The sequence below is a fragment of the Lampris incognitus genome, chromosome 14, assembly GCF_029633865.1.
Source record: "Lampris incognitus isolate fLamInc1 chromosome 14, fLamInc1.hap2, whole genome shotgun sequence".
Taxonomy (NCBI): domain Eukaryota; kingdom Metazoa; phylum Chordata; class Actinopteri; order Lampriformes; family Lampridae; genus Lampris; species Lampris incognitus.
In genome coordinates this window covers 24,302,622-24,326,388 of record NC_079224.1, presented here as the reverse complement: position 1 = coordinate 24,326,388, position 23,767 = coordinate 24,302,622, and the positions used below count along the sequence as shown (strand labels likewise).

At 42.6% G+C, this 23,767-nt stretch overlaps 1 protein-coding gene across 1 annotated transcript; it reads right to left on the bottom strand.

Moving 5' to 3' along the window:
* rpap2 (RNA polymerase II associated protein 2) lies at window positions 1–23,748 on the bottom strand. Its single transcript, XM_056293026.1, has 12 exons — window positions 23,687–23,748; window positions 23,354–23,399; window positions 23,051–23,165; window positions 21,741–21,839; window positions 8,716–8,781; window positions 8,517–8,605; window positions 8,326–8,361; window positions 6,932–8,150; window positions 6,602–6,708; window positions 5,936–6,016; window positions 4,813–4,881; window positions 1–223 (listed from the first exon to the last, which is right to left on the bottom strand). The coding sequence occupies exons 1-12, from the start codon at window positions 23,736–23,738 to the stop codon at window positions 79–81; spliced, it is 2,124 nt and encodes a 707-aa protein (XP_056149001.1). The 5' UTR covers window positions 23,739–23,748; the 3' UTR covers window positions 1–78.
* Between the last annotated feature and the right edge of the window lie 19 nt (window positions 23,749–23,767).

Below are 23,767 nucleotides of genomic sequence, written 5' to 3'. Positions count from 1 at the left end.
GTGATTTTATTTTCCATATATTTTAGTCAGTCATAGTGTGTGTGTGTGTGTGTGTGTGTGTGTATGTGTGTGTGTGTCTCAAGGGCCTGGTGTTTTGATCAGATGGACTAAACTCAGCAGATCTTGTTGCTGTAGACCGAGCTGCTGCATCAGTGTGTCCAGGTATTCCTCTGATGCCGGGCACTGCAGCGCCTCCCGCACCACTGACGACACATCTGACAACCTAAAACATAAACGCACACAATACAGGTTGTTGTGCATACACAACAGATGAGAAGATGAGACACATACTAGTGCATTTGTGACACAAATACACATGTAAAAATGACTGAATTTTAGACAATAACTACAGCATACATGTGCATAGCAGACAGGAAGCGATGAGGGAAGACTAAAAATTCTCCGATACGTCTCTGACCATCTGAGAAGAGGGCAGTTTTGTGAGGGAAATCTATTTATAAACATCAACCTCTTTTGTACAGACCAACATAGACACAGCCAAATATACTCCGACGACAATCACTGAGCGAACCCTCTGCTATGATAGAGGGGCGGTAAAACTCATAACTTGTACTCCTGCCGAACAACTATTAGAAGTTATTTCGCCTTGTCCCACCTGCCTAACTGCCTGAGCAAAATCTACGCAGGTAGCTTGCACTGGTGACTATTTTATATCATTTTACTCTTGTGCTATACCTGCTGCGAAAGCCATCACCAACTGGGTCAAGTGAAGATATGAGACTTGAACATGCCTTCCTTCACTGTACGCATACTTTTTGCCGTGAATGTTCCTGCTGTGTGTATGTCGCTAGCTGGGCACACCTCTACCTGTGTGTACACCTCCACCTGTCTTTTGGCAAGCTGTTGATCTCCACCCCCCCCCGTCTCACCCACCCACCCCCGTCCCATCTACCTGTGTAGGTGTACTGTTGGCTAATCTCCAGTTCCCCCCCGGGGTCTAGTGTTGCAGTGGGACCATCCATTATTCAGCTGGCCTGAACAATAGAGCTCAGACTAACAACACAGCTGCCATGCAGCAGACAGATAAGACGGCTCAACCAAATTATTCATGACGGAGGGATGGAAAGATGGAGGGAGTGGAGGAGTTAACCGGGGTACTAAAGAAATCATAGAATACCGGCCGGACATGTGACAAGACAAAGGCAAACGAGAGTGCAGCCAGAGGGGATTATTATCAAAGCTGATTGAGGAAAAAAAGAAAAAAGGCTTTCAAAGTGAATATCAATATTGGCCTGATGTATCTATGCCGCTGCGACCATGTGCAACATGCTAACATAAGCCCAATATGGTAGAAAGTCATCACAAAGTTCATCAATCAAAGTAGAATTTAAATGTATCTTGGCTGAGCACAGCATTATAATAGACTTAAAGTCCATGACTGTCAATGAGAAAAGAAACTACAAGTGAGGGTTTGATCAAAGCCAACACATGGAAAAGGTAGAGGTAATAATATTCATGTGCCCTTGGAGTATATATTTATGTTAGAGAAGTACCATGTATAAAAGCAGTAGCCAGGAAGAAAGCCCCCCCCCCCGTGTTAAATTAGTTTTCGTTGCAACCTTTGCAATGATTTTTTTTCCCTAATGAACCAAACTAAAGCTAAATAATCAGGCATAATTAACTCCAACATTCAGTTGCCTAATTGACTTTTCAGGGATTTTGTAACAATTTGATGTCATGTTAGAAATATTAAAAGATGTAAATCAGGCTTGCAAGAGATACAGAATGACATTGAACAGCAAAAAGACCAAAGTAGTGATTATGGGAAAATTGATAAGATCAAAATTAAACTGGAGAATTCAGAATTAGAGCAAGTGCACAAATACAAATACCTGGAAAGTTGGATCTATGAAAATGGAAGATGTATGGAGGAAATTAAATGCAGAACTGGACAAGCAAAATTTTTTTTTTTTTTTGGAGAGTAAAGAACCTCGGAGAAGCAACATCAACATTGCAGTAAAGAAAAAGATCATCGAAACCGATATCTTTTCTGTTCTTACATATGGATATGAGACGTGGACATTGACAGAGGAAGCAAAAAGGGTAAATGCAGTTGAAATATGGTGCTACAGGAGAATGCTTGAGATCAGCCGGAGAAGAATGATAAGGTTCTGGACCCGGTAGGAGAAGACAGGTATATCATGAAGAAAACTGCAAAGAGAAAATTTGAGTTTGCGGGGCACATTCTGAGAGGGTCCAGTGGAAGGCTGATGACGAGGCTTTTGGAAGGGAGGTAGTGGGAAGACAATGCATAATGTGGCTAGATGACATAAAGAGATGGAGCGGAGAAGAGAAGATATGAACAACTCAAGAGAAAGTCAACCTTCGGATGGAGGACGACACAAATGAATGAATGGACTGATGGCATAGCCTAAAACCTTTGAGATTTTTTCTCGATTTCTCAAGGGTCTGCTTTTTCCTGATTCATCTGAGTCCAACACAGACTATAAAAATGTAGCACCAAAAGAACAGTTTGCAGTCATTTATTTGTTTCAAAACTGGAAAAAAACAAAACAAAACCGTGTGACTTCACCCAAGTTCTAAATAAAATCTTCGAACTGAAGCAAATCACCAAATATAGTTGATTGCAATCGACAATTATCTGAAAGTATGCCATTGATTCTTACGGGTGTAAATGAATCAGTCATATTTGAGCTCTCTCTACTTGTTAAGGCTCTGTTAAGCATCAGATGAGACCGTTCCCTGGGTAATTTATGTGTGCATTGAATTTAAGTGTGTACGTAACAAGTGCATGTGTGTGTGTTTGTTTTTAGTTTAAAAGTTTACGAGTGCCGTGTGTGCCTTTCATACTATATCATGGACACAGAGAGAAGCAATCAGGTGGAGATAAGGCCATGAGCCATTTGTGTGTACTCAGACAGGAGCAGCACGGAACTGCTCAAGAATTGCCAGGTCTATAATCATACAAATCACACACACACACACACACACACACACACGCATGCAAACACACACACACACACACACACACACACACACACACACACAATTCAGGACAACGGCCTTAGCAATGTCACGTAGCCTTGAGAGCTTTACAAAATACACATACACTGCGGACTCAACATGCTTCAACTTTTTCACATTTTGTTCCTGTTGCACTTCCAAATTTTGTTGCATTGAACGAAGTTTTCCTTCCTTCATGCAAAAAGAAGCCAAAACTTTTGTTGATGATAAACATTTGTTTTTCAAAAGTTAAAGACCGCCATCACGTATTCAACTGCCTATAATTAATACCCTTTGACAGCAATTATACATGTTATGTTACTTGCTTCTGTATGAGCTTTATAGTTTGATTTTGGAATCTGTGCTCATTCCTTTATGTAAATTTATTCTAACTCTGCCAAATTAGATAGAGACCATTGGCGGACAGCAACTTGTAGGTCAAGCCACATTTTAAATGGAATTTCACTCTGCGCTTTGGATGGGCCATTCAACAAAATTAACCCCAACCTTAACAAAAACTATAGACTATTGTCATTGCTAATAGTTGCTCATCACCACACCTAAATATAGCAGAGCCATTACTCATTTTATTATCTGCAGCTGTGTTTCCTGCTACGCTTACATCACCTGGTCCAAAGAGCAGCCCAGCGCTTACGGATGGCTTTTCACCTTTAGATGGATGCAAACTCAGAAAAGTGGTATTTGGGTCTAGTTGGTCTTCAAGAATCATCTGCCCATAAAATCTTCAACCAGAACGTCTCATATTTTATCACACGATTTCTAGCAAACTCTAGCCATTACTCACCAGGTGAGGCACCGGCGCACCCCCGTGACATATACAAAAAGAGTAAACCTGGAGTCTGATTTCTCAGTTTGGTAGGACAGCCTGATTTTGGTAGTGTCTGGGGTAGTGCCATGTATTTTTCCATTCAAAACATGCACTTAAATACAAATGAATTTGAAAAAAAATTTTTTTTGAGGGGGGGATTGCCCCCCTTTTCTCCCCAATTGTACCCGGCCAATTACCCCACTCTTCCGAGCTGTCCCGGTTGTTGCTCGACCCCCTCTGCCGATCCGGGGAGGGCTGCAGACTACCACATGCGTCCTCTGATACATGTGGAGTAGCCAGCCACTTCTTTTCCCCTGACAGTGAGGAGTGTTGCCAGGGGACATAGCGCGTGGGAGGATCACGCTATTTCCCCCAGTTCCCCCTCCCCCCCAAACAGGCACCCCGACCGACCAGAGGAGGCGTTAGTGCAGCGACCAGGACACACACCTACATCCAGCTTCCTGCCCGCAAACACGGCCAATTGTGTCTGTAGGGACGCCTAACCAAGCCGGAGGTAACACGGGGATTCGAACCGGCGATACCCATGTTGGTAGGCAATGGAATAGACCGCTACACTACCCGGACGTTCCCATGAATTTGAAATTTGTGGATGGCTGCAGACTCGCATGGTAGAAACCGTAAGAGAGGATGTTTTCTGTTTATTTTAAAGCACCAACTGATGCAAAGCAAACAAATTTTAGTCCCATAAATCAGATGAGTGCATGCATCCATAGGAAGGAAAATTCTCCACTTCCAGCTGTAGCTACGAGTTGGCTCAAGCTCAAATAGTATTCTACTACTACTACTACCTTTGGCTGCTCCCGTTAGTGTTACTCTAAGAAAATAATGCTTGAGCCATATTTTCTGTCTCTGACTCTCTTCATCTCCCTTTCTCTGCAAGATAAACCCTGCTAAGGAGCATACAGTTAAACTGTTTGTACATGTGGAATTAGCCATACACATATACATTCAGACACAGAAATGCACTAGAAACTTACAGATGGAGGATGACCACTGCTATGAGTGTCCACTCTGGAGTTCTGTGGATGATATTGCAGTTGGTGAACCTGCAGCAGAGACAGACAGAGAGATTGAAGGTGTAAGTAAATTACAGAAGCCCGTGTTAAACAGCATCTGTTTTTACATAAGAGTGTTTCTTCAATCAGGGTCAGCAGTGGGCTTACAGCTCAGTAGGTTCCCACATTACAAGAGCAGCAAAATTATGTGCCTGGGTCCTGAGGTGGGAGGATACATTACCCCCCCTCCCCTAGTCCCAACCTTTTTCTGAAAAAAGTTCAAGAATCACACAATGTTATAGTGTGTTATGAGAGACATTAAAAAAAAAAGCCATGGAAGAAACTACTTTCACCCTCAGCTTTGATATTTATATTCAATATAAATATTCTTCACAGTATAATCAAAGAAGCCTTTCTGGCTATTAAAATTAATCTGCGATAGGAGCTGGTCATAGATATTACAGCTATCTGATTTGGACATTAAGTATGCTAGGAGATTGGTAAGAAAAGGGCCTGACCAACCATCAAAAACACACCCTTCAATAGAGGGATGATGTATGTTTCTCTGACAGCGTTGTGTATATTCTTTGGTTTAAACTGCAGAGGCCATTGAGCAGGGCCTCTGAACTGCAAAAAGAGAATTCCTGGAAGCAGGCCTTTGGACGTGTTACCCTGTTGCCTCTACTGCTATTAAATCACTGACAAAGGAATTCTGCCAATTACCACTTCCTGTTGACCACATCCTTACCAGCCAATCAGTACATTGAGAATCTGTATGGCAGGAAATGAGTTCAAGTCGGGCACTTATTTTCTTGGTTGTTATCTCATGACATTTTATACTAAGTAGGAGGGACACTGTGGTAAATCTGACTACTAAATAGCTCTATTGTCCCTTTCCCAGCATCATAGCGAAGGATGAAAGCGAATATAGAATGAGAATACAGGTTCTAAATTTTGCATAAGCAAAGGCATGCATTGGTGCTATGCATGCATTTTGTACATATTGTTCAATAAACAAAATAAATGGAGAGCCACGGGACAAAGCAAGTGTGTCTGTGTGCCCTCAGCTAGGCAGGCCTGAAGGAAATGCTGGCATTACACCTACCTGAATGTCCGCACTAAGTTGTTGAGGTCAGTAGAGATGTCACTCATGTTAAGTCTTAATGGCCTCACAATGTCTCTAAGACTACATACCACAGAGAAACAACACAAAATGTGTTAACAAATGTCTGAAGTAACAGTATTCATAAAAAGACAAGCTATTCTAGTTGTCAGGGTAACACAAGTTAAAAAGAAAATCCTTTTGCAAATCAATTAATGAATTCAGAGATCCAAGCATTTAAGACAGAATTTTTAAGTGGAACTACAAGTTGACTCTTAATTGTAATTTCTTTGGTTGTATAAAGTTTTATTATTGGCTCAATTGAAAATCAATTAACCATTTTTAAAAGATTTCTTTTGATTTATCAATTGACAAACAACAACTAATCACTTAAGAGCATCTGTAGTTTTTGCAGTGACATACTTAAGTTTTATATTCATTGGGCTATACAAATAAAATGGACTTGACTTGACTTTGACTTGACTTTTCCGTATACCCCAAAGGTTACAGGATGGAACTGACACTGCAATTTATTATTAATTTATACATGGATAAAGTTGTGCGCTAAAGTCAAATTTATGCAGAAAAGCTCTTATGGTCAAGAACACCATGTGCATGCATGCAAGCATGTCCGTGTACACACACACACACACACACACACACACACACCTTCTGATGAGCTTCTCCACTGTGATGCGTTTCTGGATAAGTTGTTGAGCATGAGAGTCAACAACAGGAAGAACTGGGTCTGTCCCACTTTGGTCCTGGGCTGTCAGCTAACAGGGGGAACAAAGGATAAGTAAACAGGGATGTGGGTGTATTGGGCTCATTAACTAAATGCACGTGTACCTATCAAGTTTCTCCGGTTTGTTTTCCATATAGTGCCCCCCAGTGGCCCTTGACACTTACAACAACACTCAACTCACATTGTATTCCCTGATTCCTTCCCACCCTTCCTTGTACACTCGCTCCCCCCTTTTTAATCTACTCCTTTCTCACCTTTGAGTGTCCAGGTGGCGGACTGTCCTCCTCAGGCACAACCCAGGTTCCTTTGAAGAACTCCTTGACCCTGCGCTCCATGTATTGTGCCTCCTTCTGCAGCATCATGTAGCATGGAGCTGGAGCTAACGGCCTGTCCTGAAAGGACAGGTGACGAGCCATGGCTCTTCCCCTTCCCTCCTCTATCTCCTCCTCTTCCAGGTCATCTTCATCCAACTCCTCCACAACATCTTCCTCCTTTTCTTCTTTTCTCTCAGAGGGGAGAAGGCCTGAAGGATTGTCGGTGCCATACAGAAATTTCAGCGTCTCCTCAGTTCTCCATTGCTTCAGAGTTTTTCTCAGGCCCTCAAGAAGGTTCTGTCGTACAGAATCGCATTTGGTTGTGGTCGTGTGCTGCTTGAGCAGGTCCCTCAGCCCAGCTGCCCCTCTCTTACTCATACCCACCTGGCTGATGTTGAGGTTGAGTTGACTGGGCTGTGCAAAGTTGGTGCTGCCTTTAGCGATGGGGGTGGGAGTTGGAGATGGCAGATTGGATTGAGATCTGCTATCTGGTGGGTTTGAGTCTGTACATAAAGGAGAGGTGACGTTAGTCATGTGCTTTGCCTGCCGTCTGCCCTGTCTCAGGGTTGTGTCAGTCAGTAGGGGATTGGTTTCTGTGACTGACTCAGTCATGGTGCACAAACCGAACCTGGCTATAGCTTCATCCACAGACTGTCCCTCAAGCAACTCTCTTTCCCCCGGGAGCAACTCCGGTCCGCTGGGCTGGTCAACATCTCCCATGTGAGGTCTTTTGGCACTTTCAGCATCAGCGCCCATCTCTCTTTTGGATCCAAGCAACTCTCGTCTATTTTCTTCTCCCTCTGTTCTTCGCCTCATAACACTTTCACGTTGGATCTCTTTGTGTAGATGCACTTCATTTTCTTTGTCCCTCTCTCTCCTCTGTATGGACTGCCCCTCCTCCTTTACGCACTGTCTTTGCCCACCCTCATCTGTGCGTTTTGGCAGATTGCCCCAGTGTACTCTGGGTACCTGTTTCTGGGAAACGACACTGGAGACAAAGTCCTGTTCACCATCACTACTATCACTGTCTGAGAGGGCAGCAGAGGAGTATTCCTGCGAACTGCCTTTAGAACTGTTGAGGTCAACAGCTGGAGGGTTCTCTATATCCTCCTCTTGGAGGCACCTCTCAGTCAGCGTCACCTCCTCACCGGAACAACCCCTAAACACAGACAGGGATAGCGAATTAATTAGTCTCTATTTCTTTTTAAGCCTAATTTAATCCATCCATCACACCAGATCACTATTTGGACCATCTCTTTAAAGGATATTACATATCCCGATATTTCATCCATCCACTTTGACTGGAAAAAAATATAAGTGCAACAGTTACATACCCATCTCCTTTCTTCATCAAAGTAATTTCTGGAGGACTGCCAGTGTGAAGGAGAGTAGAAATATGATCTTTAGAGTGTGTATGAGGCTTTATTTTAATCTTGATAAACGCGCTCTTGTCAGACTATTCACTTCAATGCCACATCTGAGCGTTTTATCATGATTCAGTGGTGTAATAGGAAACAATACATACCTCTCATTCTGCCTGAGCCATAGAGGGGTTTTTGATATCTGCAGCTCAAACTCCTTGGAGGCTTTGTAACAGAAGTTGCTGCAAAAATACTTTGCAAAAGAGAGAAACAGAGATAGAGAAAGACAAAAAGAACCATCACTTCATCTCTGTTAAAAATACACATTAACTAGCTAATTTCTTATTCGTACACAGAACTCACCTTGCGTTCAGTGATGTCATATACCTTATTGGTCTTGGTGGAAATTTTGTATTGTTGAGTGGGGATCTACAATATCAAATATGTAATGTCAATACAGTGAGACAGGTTGATAGGGCACAGGACATGATAGCCACCTTTATATCTGGTGTGAACTTGCATCTCATATCCAGACTATTTACAAATTGTGATTTAAGCAGATTACACAGACAACTTACCAATGTGTCATAAAAACATTTAAAACAAACTGATTTTTATCATTGCAATTAACAGATTTTAGTGCAGACTAGTTATTATCTTAATAATCACATCCTGGAGGAAGACAAAAAGCCAAATGGAAACTGTGTTGGTCTTTGGACATTTTTCACACTTGAAAACAGCGGCAGAGGGCATTTTACATAAAATGGTTAATGAAAAGACAGCTTTATGAGACTTCCGTTATTGCCATTAAGAGTTTCTTCAGACCACATTAACATCGACAGCGGACATCTAGTATTACTTGCTCAACATCCATTAGTAAACTGACGACACAGTGGCTTCAGGAAGTATTCAGACCCCTTCACTTTTTGCACACTTTGTGCTGTAGATTTGATTTTACATGGATAAAATTGCCATTTTTGCCCATCAATCCACACTCAATAACTCATAATGACGAAGTGAAAACATGTCTTTAGAAATTTTTGCAAATTGATCAAATATCAAAAACTGAAATCTCCCATAAGTATTCAGACCCCTTGCTGTTGTTGTACTCTAAATTGTGGTCAGGCGCACCCTGTTTGCTTTAATTATCCTTGAGATGTGTCTAGAACTGATTGGAGTCCACCTCTGGCCAACTGAACTGACTGGACATAGTTTAGAAAGGCACACACCTGTGTATATAAGGTCCCACAATTCACACTGCATGTCAGGCCAAAAACTGAGCCATGAAGTCCAAGGACCTCTCTTGTAGACCTCCATAATAAAATTGTGATAAGGCGGGGGCGCCCTAGCGGCTCACCTGATACAGCGCGTACCACATAAGACCGAGTCCTTACCACAGCATCCTGGGTTCGAATCCAGCCTGGGCCCTTTTCTGTATGTCATCCACTCACTCTCCCCCCTGCTTTTCCTGTCTCTCTCGACTATCGCTATCTAATAAAAGGCGTAAAATGCTAAAAAATAATCTTTGAAAAAAAAAATTGTGATGATGCATAGATCAGGGCAAGGGTGGGTATAAGACCATTTCTAAAGCGCCGAGTGTTCCCATAAGCACAGTGGCCTCAATAATTGTGAAAAGGAATAAATTTGGTACCACCAGACTTCTGGTTATGGAGGCATAGAGAACAGATGTGTGGTACCAACCTCTGCTAAAATTAGCCTTCTGTCAATTCTTAACTGAAATAATTTGATACCATTTTTGCTCTCATAAGTGAAAATACTGAAAGTGGGATTATGTTGCTGAAAAAGAATGAAGCTACAAAAACAAAGGACGAGAAAAGTAGGCAAATATCCTCATCGAAGGCTAGCTATGATGGCAGCGAACCAGTGTCAAGAAAGTAAGGCTTTATTTTGAGAGCTACCTTAACTTTGGTTTTATGGAAGGACAGGACAAGTCTCGGCCAGAATGTGTCATGTGTGGTGAGAAACTAGCTAACGACAGCATGAAGCCAAGCAAAATTAGACGACACCAAGAGACAAAACATCAAGAGACTATTGGTGAAAGTGAGGAATTTTTTGAGAGGAAAAAGCAAGTGGCGCTATCAAGAAGCTCTGTCGACATCAGAAAAGCATTTGAATGAGCAGGCAGTGATTTGCACAGAGCCACGGAGACATCATTTGAGTGTTCGCTATTAATTGCCAAGGCTAAAAAGCCACACACTACTGGAGAGAAGCTTATCAAACCCGTCTGTCTGAAAATTGTAAAGAGGCTGTGAGGTCCACACGCGGTTGATAAAGTGAAAATCGTCCCACTCTCTGACAACACCGTCAAAGACAGAATTGATAAAATGGCTGGAGATTGTCTGAACCAGCTGCACGAGAAGCTTAGGAATGTTCCCTTTGCCATTCAGTTGGATGAAACAACAACAGTGTCAGACGAGTCCATGCTCATCGTTTATGTGCAATATGTTGACAGTGATGACTTAAAACAAGACATTCTGTCTACCAATCTAACCAAAACGCCAGCAGGCCAGGATATTTTTATGGCTGTGGACTCCTAGCTCTCATCCAACAATCTGCCCTACAAGAACCTTGTTGCATGCTGCACAGGTGGGGCTGCAGCTATGATGAGCTTGCTGACCTTCAAGCCGACTCGGTGTCAACGAAATATTTCCAGGAGAACGGATATAAAAAGTTTTGGATAGTCAAAGGACACGCTGTTGCACCCAGACTGGCCAAACATGCAGTTACAAGGGTTATTCTCCCATTCAGCACTACATAGTATGTGTCTGAGACAGCCTTCAGTACCCTTGTAACAATAAAAACAAAAGCCTGCAACAGACTCGATGTACACCAGGACTTTAGGCTGGCTATCACAAGCACCGCACCTGATATTCCATCCCTGGTCAAAGGTATGCAAGCCCAAGGTGGCCATTAGTTTCTGAATGAACAGGATGGCACAGACTCAGTAAAAAAAAATGTAAGCAGGAAGTTATTGTTATTGTGTGTGCCAAAATAACACACACTGCCTGTCAAAACCCCCCCAAACAAACAGTGTTATTGGTTTATGAATGAACAGGATGGTACAGACTCAGTAAAAAATGTAAGGAAGAAGTTATTGTTATTGTGACTGTGTGAGCCAAATAACACAAACTGCCTGTCAACCCCCCCCCCCCAAAAAAAAAACAGTGTTATTAGTTTATGAATGGACAGGATGGTACAGACTCAATAAAAACGTTACTGTTAGAGCCAAAATAACACATAGGCCTACTGTCTATCAAAAAAAAAAACAGTGTTCACAACTTTACATGATGTGCATGTGGATGTCAGATGACAACAGTACTAATATATTGTTATTTCAATGAGCCTGAGTCAGATGAAAACTAGTACTATGTTGATGTTTCAATGAGCCTGAGTCAGATGACAACAGGCCTAACTCTGTTGGGTTGTTAAAAGGAAGAAAAAAAGAAGTTACGCTTACACAAGACAAGATATTTAAACACAGATGTTCTGAGGATGGAAACGAGACATTTCTTGAAGATAAAGGTGGAAAAAAACTATAATTGATGTTAATTTTTGCAAATAAATATTTGGAATGAATCACTTTTCTCTTGGCGTGGGTCCTGGACTGCTCCGTTGGCACGTGGACACTGCTTGGCATCCTGTGCATCATGTTCTTCATAAATTTTATGTCCATTATAATTCTGTTATCCTCTTTCAATGTTGTATTATGTAAATTGCGTGAACACAACATCCATTGCACGCTGTCCGTCTTGGGAGAGAGATCCCTCCTCTGTTGCTCTCCCTGAGGTTTCTTCCTATTTTTTCTCCCTGTTAAAGGGGTTTTTTAGGGAGTTTTTCCTCATCCGATGAGAGGATCTAAGGACAGGATGTTGCATTGCTGTTAAGTCCACTGAGGCAAATTTGTAATTTGTGATATTGGGCTATACAAATAAAATTGATTTGATTTGATTTGGCGTATGTGCACGGGCCAGGGGGGGCTCAGCTTTTCTTACAAGTAGGGGGGGCTCCAAGGAAAAAAGGTTGGGAACCACTGGCTCAGAAGAACATTGCTAGTAGTAATAGACTATGGCGATTCCTCATACACCTGCTCAATGATGCAGGTTAAACTTATCAGAAACAACACTGACAGTTTTCTTGGCATTAACAAAGGGACTGCCTCACCAACAATTATATGGGAATCCTTAAAGGCTTATTTGAGAGGTGAGACTATGTTATGCATCATGGAAAAAAAAAGGGCAGTATCTGTTGAAAACCAAAATACTTGTATCAGAGATTAGGTATCTTGAAAGGGAACATTTTCAAACACAAAATGAGATGACTTTTGATTTTCTAAACAAAAAAAAGCATTGAATATGACATGCTAACCACTCGGGTAATTGAAAATGCCATGGCTAGAACTAAACAACAGTATTATGAACATGGGGATAAAAGTGGTAAATTATTAGCTTGGCAGATCCGAAAAGAGGATCGCTCAAGAAGTATCTCTTCAGTCAAGATCAAAAGGTAGTGCCACTGTAGTTCATAATCCTAAACTTATCAATAAGACCTTTAATGAATTTTATTGGGACTTATACTCTTCTCAGGGTGTAGATACTCATAAAATGAACAACTTCTCAGAAGGACTCGCCATTCTGGGGATGACTGCGGAGAAACGGGACAATCTAGAGGCTGACATTACTAAACAGGAAGTTCTAGATGCAATAGGAAAGCTTTCAGGAGGAAGATTGTCAGGGCCAGATGGGTTCCCTATGGACTACTACAAAGCTTTTGCATCTAGTCTGATTACACCACTAATTGATATGTTTAAGCAAGCAATTGAGCTCTACCAGCTACCTAAAACTTTAGAACAGGCTCTGATTACAGTTCTGCTAAAACCAGGTCAAGACCCAAAACTCTATGGATCCTATAGAGCCATTGCCCTCCTATCATCAGAATATAAGGTGTTTACCAAGGTTATAGCCACTAGACTGGACAATGTAATACCTAGCCCTATAAATAAAGATCAGACCAGCTTATTCAAAATCGCTTTTCCTCTGATAATATTTGAAGGTTCCTCAACATAATTCATTGTGCTAAAAAAATTAATACCCCTGTAGCTGCCCTTTCATTAGATGCCAAAAAGGCATTTGATCATTTAGAATAGTCCTTTCTTTTTGCAGTTTTACAAAAAATGAATTTTGGTCCAAATTTGATACGAATGATACAGATACTCTATCTCAAGCCATTAGTAATGATTTGAACAAATACTAATGTCTCATCTCTTTTCTCCTTGTCACGTGGTACATGCCAGGGTTGTCCCTTGTTCCTGCTTCTCTTCTCATTGGCAACTGAACCTCTCGCAATTGCTACAAGAGCTCACCCTGTTTTAGAGGATGTTATGGTTGAACAGGAAAAACCTGTCATTTCGCTATATGTTGATGATATTATGTTGCACATGACCAATGTGGTGTCATCACTCCCTGCCCTTTGCACCCTATTAGATGAATATAGCATCTCTGGATACAAAATATTCATCCATTTATTCATTTTCAGCCGCTTCTCTGGGGCAGGGTCGCAGTGGCAGCAAGCTAAGTAGGGCACTCCAGACGTCCCTCTCCCCAGCAACACCCTCCAGCTCCTCCTGGGGGATCCCAATGCTTTCCTAGTCTCTCCAGCGAGTTCTGGGTCTATCCCGGGGTCTCACCCGGAAAACTTCCAAAGGAAGATGCCCAGGAAGCATCCTAATCAGATGCCCGAACCATCTCAACTGGCTCCTTTCGATGTGAAGAAGCAGCGGCTCTACTCTGAGCTCCGTCCGGATGTTCGAGCTCCTCACCCTATCTCCAAGGCTGAGCCCAGACACCCTACGGAGGAAACTCCTTTCAGCCACTTGTATCCGCAATCTCACCCTTTTGGTCACTACCCAAAGCTCATGACCATAGGTGAGGGTTGGAATGAAGATTAACCGGTAAACTGAGAGCTTTGCCTTCTGGCTCAGCTCCTTCTTCACCACAATGGTCCGGTACAACATCTGCATTACTGCTGATGCTGCACCAATCCGTCTGCAATCTCCTGCTCCATCCTACTCTCACTCGTGAAGAAGACCCCGAGATACTTGAACTCCTTCACTTGAGGCAACAACTCATCCCCAACATGAAGGGAGCAATCCACCATTTTCTGGTAAAGAACCATGGCCTCAGACTTGGAGTAGCTGATTGCCATCCCGGCCATTTCACAGTCAGCCACAAACCACCCCAGTGCATGCTGGAGGTCACGTTCTGATGAAGCCAACAAAACTACATCATCTGCAAAGAGCAGAGATGCAATTCTGAGGTTCCCAAAACGGACACACTCCTCACCTTGGCTGCGCCTTGAGAGCTTGTCCATGAATATCACAAACAGAATTGGCGACAAGGGACAACCTTGGCGGAGTCCGACACCCACCGAAAACATGTTTGACTTTGTGCTGAGAATGTGGACACAGCTCTCACTTTGGTTATACAAGGACCGGATGGCTACAAAATAAACACACATAAAAATATGATAATGCCTCTCAATTCAGCTGCCCAAGAAATATCAAGGGAAAATGTTCCTTTTCGCTGGGAATCTTATAAGCTTTGTTATCTTGGTCTACAAATACCCAATCAATTAGATCAACATTTTCCCCTCAACAACGACCCCCTGCTTAAAATGGTGGAAGTAGATCTGGAACGATGGAAGTCTCTACATATATCCCTAATTGGACGAATAAACTTTATAAAAATTAATATCCTACCCAAATTTCTTTATTTGTTTCTAGCCCTTCCAACACCAATCCCAAAAGCCTTCTTTAAAGATTTAGATAGACGGATTTCCAGATTCCTGTAGAATGGTAAAGTTCCTAGAGTCAAGCTCAAAACCCTCTGCTGTCCCACTAAACAAAGAGGGGCTAAACCTACCTGACTTTCAGTTATACTATTTGGCTGCTCATTCAGAGCTATTTGGACATGGATTAAAAACTTAGAACACCCTCCAGCATGGAAACAAATTGAACAGTCGCATACAGCAGAAGTGCTGTCAAGTATTCCATTTATTTACTCCTATCACAATCAGAAAAGCGTAACTCAAAATCCAATGATAAAACATATATCTAAAATATGGAATGAAATCAGAGTAAAGTTTTTAAGTGTCGGCACAATATACAGAACTACCCCATTCTATTTTAATCCCGTTTTACCTGGGCCATTGAGAGATGGCACTACTAGAGACTGGTATAACATATATGTACATTTGGACATCTATATGAGCATAACAATCTGAAATCATTTGAACAATTGAGATCCTATTATGGGCTTCCTTCAGCACACTTTTTTAAATACCTACAAGTTAGAGATTATATTAGAGTACAGCAGGATGGGAAACTTACCCCTTTAGAGGATCTACAGATATGTTTTTCTTGCATCATAATATCTAACAGACTCATGAGCCTTACAGAAAGTTCTTAATGCAAAGATTAAATGGGAAATGGACACTGACTATACTTTCGAGGACTCTGAATGGAAGCCGATTTGTGATATTTCTCAATCATTTTCCCATAACAGTCGACACAAACTCCTACAGTTTAATCTTATACACAGGGTTTACTGGATACCTCAACGTTTCCATAAAATAAGTAATAACTACTCAAAATATTGTCCTAGATGTAAGACTGAAACAGGGACTCTTTTACATATGTTCTGGACATGTAGATGTCTGGAGCAATACTGGCGATCCATCTTGGACATCATAAAAAGAATTGTGGGAGTGGAGATCCCAACCAACTCGAGACTGACACTACTGGAGGACTTCACAGTTTTACCACTCAATATGAGGGGCAATATTCACTTTATCAGACTAGCCCTAATTGCAGCTAATAAATGTATAGCCATTCGTTGGAGAAGTGAGGAGCCCCCCAGTGTATCTTTGTGGCTTAAAGAGCTTTCATCATACTTACCTTCAGAAAAGATTATGTTTAATCTTATCTTTTTGATAAATGCTGGGGAGGCTTTGTAACCTTTTTACAAAATAGAACTTCTCTTAATTATGATGTCCATGGTCAGACTTAAAGCTACACTGCAGTGCTCTGTGGGGGTCTTGGGTGCTCCCTGGGGCTGCTGGCTGCACTTGGGAAGGCTCGGGTTGTTGGGGGTGGGGGCGCGGCTGTTCTCTGGGGCCACATTTTGAGGGCATCTGTGGGGATGGGACTGGATTTGTCCCTGTAGGTGTCTCTGGGGTTGGGCTTTGGGGGGTGGCCACGCTCTCTGCTTCTTTTGACCCGGGTGGTCCGAGGCGTTTGCTGGCCCTGGTGGGTGCCTAGGGCTTTTGTTTGGTTCTGTAAACTACTCTAAGTTTGGGTAAGCCATCAAAGGGCCAAGAACACTGCAACATTATGTAAGAGAATAATATTCTGCATGCATTAACCTGTTATTATGTCTATCTCTTGTACTTACAAAAAAATTTTTTTTCTCATTATGGACATTTTGGAGGGGGGTGGGAGGACCTTCCTCACCTGGCAGACAAGATCAGTGCATTCAATCGAAAGCTTGAGATGAGAATCTAAGAGAATTTGTTGAAACCAGTGATTCTGAAGCCACCACAGTGATTTCACGTCTTAAGGAGCACATTTCTTCCCTGAAAGGATTCCCAAATAACAGTGCCCAGTATGACTGGGTGACAGACCCATTCAATGCAGCAGCACCTGCTGATTTCAGTTTTGCTGAAGAGGACCAGTTCATCAAGATGACATCTGACTCCACCCTGAGGCTGAGTGAATTCTGGCTTGCTGTGGAGAGGGAGTATCCACTCATAGGACAAAGGGCTGTGTGCATTCAGCTTCCCTTCACCACATCCTATCTTGGTGAGATGGGCTTTTCTGCTGTTGCCTCACTTAAAACAAAGTAAAGATCTAAGGTCAACATTGAGCATGACTTGAGAGTGGCAGTATCAACCCTGCAACACTGTTTTGAAAAGATTTGCAGTGCAAAACAAGCTCATTGCAGCCACTAATGCAGTGAGAAGACTTGAGCTCTCACAAATTGACTTGCTCATTGTTTTTCCCAAATATCTACATTTGGGTTTTTTTTTGTTGCACAGATTGCACCTTAATGTTAGTGTTCTAGCAAAGTGATTTTAAAATTTTATTTCGTTTTTCTCCATTTTTGCAAAAGAACACAGACTGATGGAGCAATCTAGTGACAAATGTCACAAAAAGAGGTTTGATAAAGTCGAAGTGGAACTTGCGTTTGTTATTTGCACAACAGAAATTACTGAAAGAAAAGTGAAAGGAATGTTCATGACCTTCATGTTATTTTAAAGTGAAACTTGGCCCATTTTGTCACCATTTTGTTGGGTCGGGGGACATGAAAATTTTTCTTTCTCCAAAGTGGGGCATGACAGAAAAAGTTTGAGAACCACTGCTCTGGTAATCCCGTGTTTAACATCACAACACTATGAACTGCGGGTAATTCCCTCAGGCAAAGTCTGTAGACATGCGGACTAAAAGAAAGAGTGCATACAGGGGTGCCCCGGTGGCTCACCTGGTACAGCATGTACCACATCAGGCTGAGTTCTTACCGCAGCGGCCTGTGTTCGAATCCAGCCCGGGCCTTTGCTGCATGTCATCTCCTCTCTCTCATCTGCTTTTCCTGTCTCTCTCTCGACTATCGCTATCAAATAAAAGGCGAAAAATGCCAAAAAAAAAAAAAAATCAAAAATTTAAAAAGTGCAATAAAGGGCTCAAAATGTCTGCAACACAGCCCTTATGCACTTGATGATTTGACAGTGGGACAGCCCAAAGCCCTCATGGACTTAGCAGGAACATGCCGCAAAGTCCGAATATGAAGAATGAGATTGAGCCCTACCCAAGAAGACTCGAAGCTGTAACTGCTGCCAAAGCCAAAGGAACTTCTACAAAGTACTGAATTACGGGTCTGAATACTTATAATATGGATAATGGATTTGCAAACATTTCTAAAAATATGTTTTCACTTTGTCATCATGGGTTATTGAATGTAGGTTGAGCAAAAAATGGCAATTTTATCCATTTAAAATGAAATCTACAACATATTAAAGTGTGCAAAATGTGAAGGGGTCTGAATACTTTCTAAAACCACATATATACATACACACAAACACACACACATGCGCGCGCACACACACACACAATGACACACACACGCACACATCCACACACCATTTCAATATCACCAAGTATTCATTGTTGGTGCCAACCCAGCCACTGAGGATGCACAAGCCAGTGCATTCTTAGTGCCGGTCCCAAGCCCAGATAAATGGGGAGGGTTGCGTCAGGAAGGGCACCCGGTGTAAAACCTTTGCCAAATCAAATATGCAGATCATAAATCAGATTTTCATACCGGATCGGTCGAGGCCTGGGTTACCAACGACCGCCACCGGTGCTGTTGGCCAGCAGGGTGCCATTGGAAACTATGATACTGTTGGACGAAGGAGAAGGAGAGGGGGAAGGCATGTCTAGAGGCTGTGGGAGAGGAGGAAGGGTAGGAGTGTGGAGGTGAGAGTCGGAACTTTGAATGTTGGCACTATGACTGTTGGCACTATCACTGGTAAAGGCAGAGAGCTGGCTGATATGATGGAAAGGAGAAAGGTAGGTATACTATGTGTGCAAGAGACCAAGAGGAAGGGGAGTAAGGCCAGGAGCATCGGAGGTGGGTTCAAACTCTTCTACCATGGTGCGAATGGGAGGAGAAATGGTGTAGGGGTAATTCTGAAAGAAGAGTATATCAAGAGTGTGCTAGAGGTGAAGAGTGTCAGGCAGAGTGATGAGTATGAAGCTGGAAATTGAAGGTGTATTGATGAATGTTATCAGCGCATATGCCCTGCAAGCTGGGTGTGAGATGGAACAGAAAGAAGAATTCTGGAGTGAGTTGGATGAAGTGGTAAAGAGTGTACCCAAGGAGGACAGAGTGGTAATTGGAGCGGACTTCAATGGGCATGTTGGTGAAGTGAACAGAGGTGATAAGGAGGTGATGGGTAGGTATGGTGTCAAGGAAAGAAATGTAGAAGGACAGATGGTGGTGGATTTTGTGAAAAGGATGCAAATCGCTGTGGTAAATAAATTTTTCAAGAGTAGGAGGAACACAGGGTGACGTATAAGAGTGGAGGAAGGTGCACAAAGGTGGACTATATCTTATGTAGGAGGCACAATCTGAAAGGGATTGGAGACTGCAAGGTGGTGACAAGGGAGAACGTAGGTAGGCAGCATTGGATGGTGGTCTGTAGGATGACTTTGGAGACCAAGAAGAGGAAGAGAGTGAAGGCAGTGCCAAGGATCAAATAGTGGAAGTTGAAGAAGGAAGATTGTTGTGTCGAGTTCAGGGAGGAGTTAAAACAGGCACTGGGTGGTAGTGAAGAGTTGCCGGATAGCTCAGCAACCACTGCAGAAATAATGAGGGGGACAGCTAGGAAGGTACTTGGTGTGTCATCAGGACAGAGGAAGGAAGACAAGCAGACTTGATGGTGGAATGAGGAAGTACAGCAAAGTATACAGAGGAAAAGGTTGGCAAAGAAGAAGTGGGATGGTAAGAGAGATGAAGAAAGTAGACAGGAGTACAAGGAGATGCAGCATAAAGCGAAGAGAGACATGGCAAAGGCATATGGTAAGTTGTATGAGACGTTAGACACTAAGGAAGGAGAAAAGGACATGTACCAATTAGCTAGACAGAGGGACCGAGCTGGGAAAGATGTGCAGCGGGTTAGGGCGATCAAGGATAGAGATGGAAATGTGCTGACAAGTGAGGAGAGTGTGTTGAGAAGGTGGAAGGAGGTCTTTGAGGAGCTGATGAATGAAGAAAATGAGAGAGAGAGAAGGTTGGATGACATGAGGATAGTGAATCAGGAAGTGCGGTGGATTAGCTAGGAGGAAGTGAGGGCAGCTATGAAGAGGATGAAGAGTGGAAAGGCAGTTGGTCCTGATGACATACCTGTGGAGGCATGGAGATGTTTAGGAGAGATGGCAGTGGAGTTTTCAACTACATTGTTTAACACAATCTTGGAAAGTGAAAGGATGCCTGGGGAGTGGGAAGGGAGCATACTGGTGCTGATTTTCAGGAATAAGGGCGATGTGCAGAACTGTAGCAACTACAGAGGTATAAAGTTGATCAGCCACAGCATCAAAATATGGGAAAGAATAATAGAAGCTAGGTTAAGAGGAGAGTTGATGATTAGCAAGCAGGAGTATGGTTTCATGCCACGAAAGAGCAATAAGATGCGATGTTTGCTTTGAGAATGTTGATTGAGAAGTATAGAGAAGGCCTGTCTTTGTAGATTTAGAGAAAGCATATGACAGGGTGCTGAGAGAGGAGGTGTGGTATTGTATGAGGAAGTCGGGAGTTGCAGAGAAGTATGTAGGAGTGGTGCAGGATATGTATGAGGGAAGTGTGACAGTGGTGAGGTGTGCGGTTGGAATGGCAGATGGGTTCAACATAAAGGTGGGATTACATCAAGGATCGGCTCTGAGCCCTTTCTTGTTTGCAATGGTGATGGACATGGTTGAAAGACAGTCTCCGTGGACTATGATGTTTGCAGATGACATTGTGATCTGTGGTGAGAGTAGGGTGCAGGTTGAGGAGAGCCTGGAGAGGTGGAGGTATGCACTAGAGAGAGAAGAGGAATCAAAGTCAGTAGGAGCAAGACGGAACACATACATGTGAATGAGAGGGAGGACAGTGGAATGGTGAGGATGCAAGGAGCAGAGGTGACGAAGTTGTATGAGTTCAAATACTTGGGGGTCAAATGTCCAAAGTAACAAGGAGTGCAAAAGAGAGGTGAAGAAGAGAGTGCAGGCAGGGTGGAATGGGTGGAGAAGAGTGTCAGGAGTGAATTGCGACAGAAGGGTAATAGCAAGAGTTAACAGGAAGGTTTACAAGACGGTTGTGAGACCAGCTATGTTATATGGTTTGGAGACAGTGGCACTGACGAAAAGACAGGAGGCGGAGCTGGAGGTGGCAGAGTTGAAGATGCTAAGATTTTCACTGGGCATGACGAAGAAGGACAGGATTAGGAATGAGTCTATTAGAGAGACAGCTCAGGTTGGACGGTTTGGAGACAAAGCAAGAGAGGCAAGATTGAGATGGCTTGGACATGTGTGGAGGAGAGATGCTGGGTATATTGGGAGAAGGATGCTGAATATGGAGCTGCCAGGGAAGAGGAAAAGAGGAAGGCCAAAGAGGAGGTTTATGGAAGTGGTGAGAGAGGACATGCAGGTGGCTGGTGTGACAGAGGAAGATGCAGAGGACAGGAAGAAATGGAAACGGATGATCTGCTGTGGCAACTCCTAATGGGAGCAGTAAAAAGGATAGTGAGCATCTATCCGATACATTCTGACAGGATCTTACCTTGCCTAGTTTATTTGAACATACAGGATATCCACAGAGTTTAATGATGGATCTCTCCTCTATAGTGTCTTTGTAATTGGCCGATGTGATCAACTTCGCCTTTGAAGAGAGAAGTTTGAACAGACGTTACACCATACCAAATGCATGTTACATTACCTTACATACGGACAACTTCTTATTGAAAAACACCCATAAAAGAGGCATCTTAACTCATGTACATAAGTGTTAATATGCTCAGTACATAGTATTTTCACAGTATAACAGAGGTAATTAATTTGTTTTCTTAAAGAGGTTTACAATCCTTAAGATTTCCAAGCAATCAAATGTCATTTTTGATACTTTCCATCACCAGAATATTTAAGACAATAGCTAATCAATTTATATTAAAATCGTAAAACACATTTGTAGTTGGACATTTTAGTTTCATTTACTAGTGTCTGGTGGGACTTTCCCAGGACAATTATACAGCATATCGTCACCTTCTTAAAATAATGGCCTAAGTCATATTTTCAAGTTTTTCAAAGAACAGAATATGCTGAAACTGAAACAAAATTTGTCAGTTTATTCTGGCAGGGAAGGAGCCTGAGCTGGTGCGAGAGGTGGAGCGGTACCAACTAGACATAGAGTAAACTGAAACAAAATCTGTCAGTTTATTCTGTTTTTTGAAAAACTTGAAAATATGACTTAGGCCATTATTTAAGAAGGTGACGATATAGCATTTTATGTCTGCATTTGGCTGCTTCATAATAGCAGCCAAAATTTTTCTTACAGTGAGGAAGGTGCTAATGGATCAGCACTGGTAAAGGTTTCATTGGGAAAAGGCTGTCCAGGATCTTTAGGAATGTAACACAACGATTATTTGTTAGCAGAATTGCATGTAGCATTGAGGTTTATGTTTTGTCGGCTTAGTTGGTGTTTTGTGCATGGAGGCCTGGATTTAAATCCACTCTGGATTGCACTTGTGATAAATAGCAAGCAAGATACATCCATCCATCCATCCATCCATTATCCAAACCGCTTATCCTGCTCTCAGGGTCGCGGGGATGCTGGAGCCTATCCCAGCAGTCATTGGGCGGCAGGCGGGGAGACACCCTGGACAGGCCGCCAGGCCGTCACACAGGGCCGAACAAGATATGTCCCTCTTTGGATTTTAAGGATACTATAATTCAGTTCAAACTGATGACAGACTCAGAGCTTGTGACTTGTTTGAAACATGGCTCCTTGACACGGCTGACAAATCTTTAGTTTTATATGTGAGTAAACGAGATAATGTTGCAATAGCAGCAGGCAAAATCTTTGACTATACATACACAGTCAATCAAGAAGTCTTCGGCCACACTTTCCTCCAAGAGACGTTCAACCACCTGCAGGGCTCTCTTCTCCAGCTCAAGCTTCTCCCTCAGGGTCTGCTTTAGGGCTTCTCTCCTGGAAAAAAATGAATTAGCGTTAAAAAAACAAAAACTGAATGGATGACGCTGACCCTAGGAAATTAAGGAATGTATCATCAGTTATTTCAAGAATTTAAATATCAAGGAATGATATTGGGCTATACAAATACAACTGACGACTTGACATGGTTACCCCCCCCCCCCCACACACAGACACACACGCACCTTTTTGCTTCCTCTTCGGCATTACGTGTCTTGACAGTTTTGCCCCCTGCCAAAACAACATAAGTTTGCTTACTAATAGCAAGCAGAAAGCATGAGAAACGCTTTGCGAGCGAAAGAACACTACCATGCTATTGAAAAAAAATCTGCGGTTCTTAACGTGCATTATAGAAACACAATTGTAAACACAGTGACAGTTACCCTACAGTGTGTGTTATCCCCATCGTGTAAAGCTCACAAAAACCCTTGGCACCCTTTTCCTACGAAAATATTAGACAACAAATAGTCTATCAAAGCCAACACAACCGGAGTCAGACATTTCTCAGTGAAACCGACCCTTTTTGGAGGTTTTACAGCGGCCACCCGATCTCTTCCGTTCAATTTCCATGTCTCTTCTATTTCAGCGGTTTCAACTTT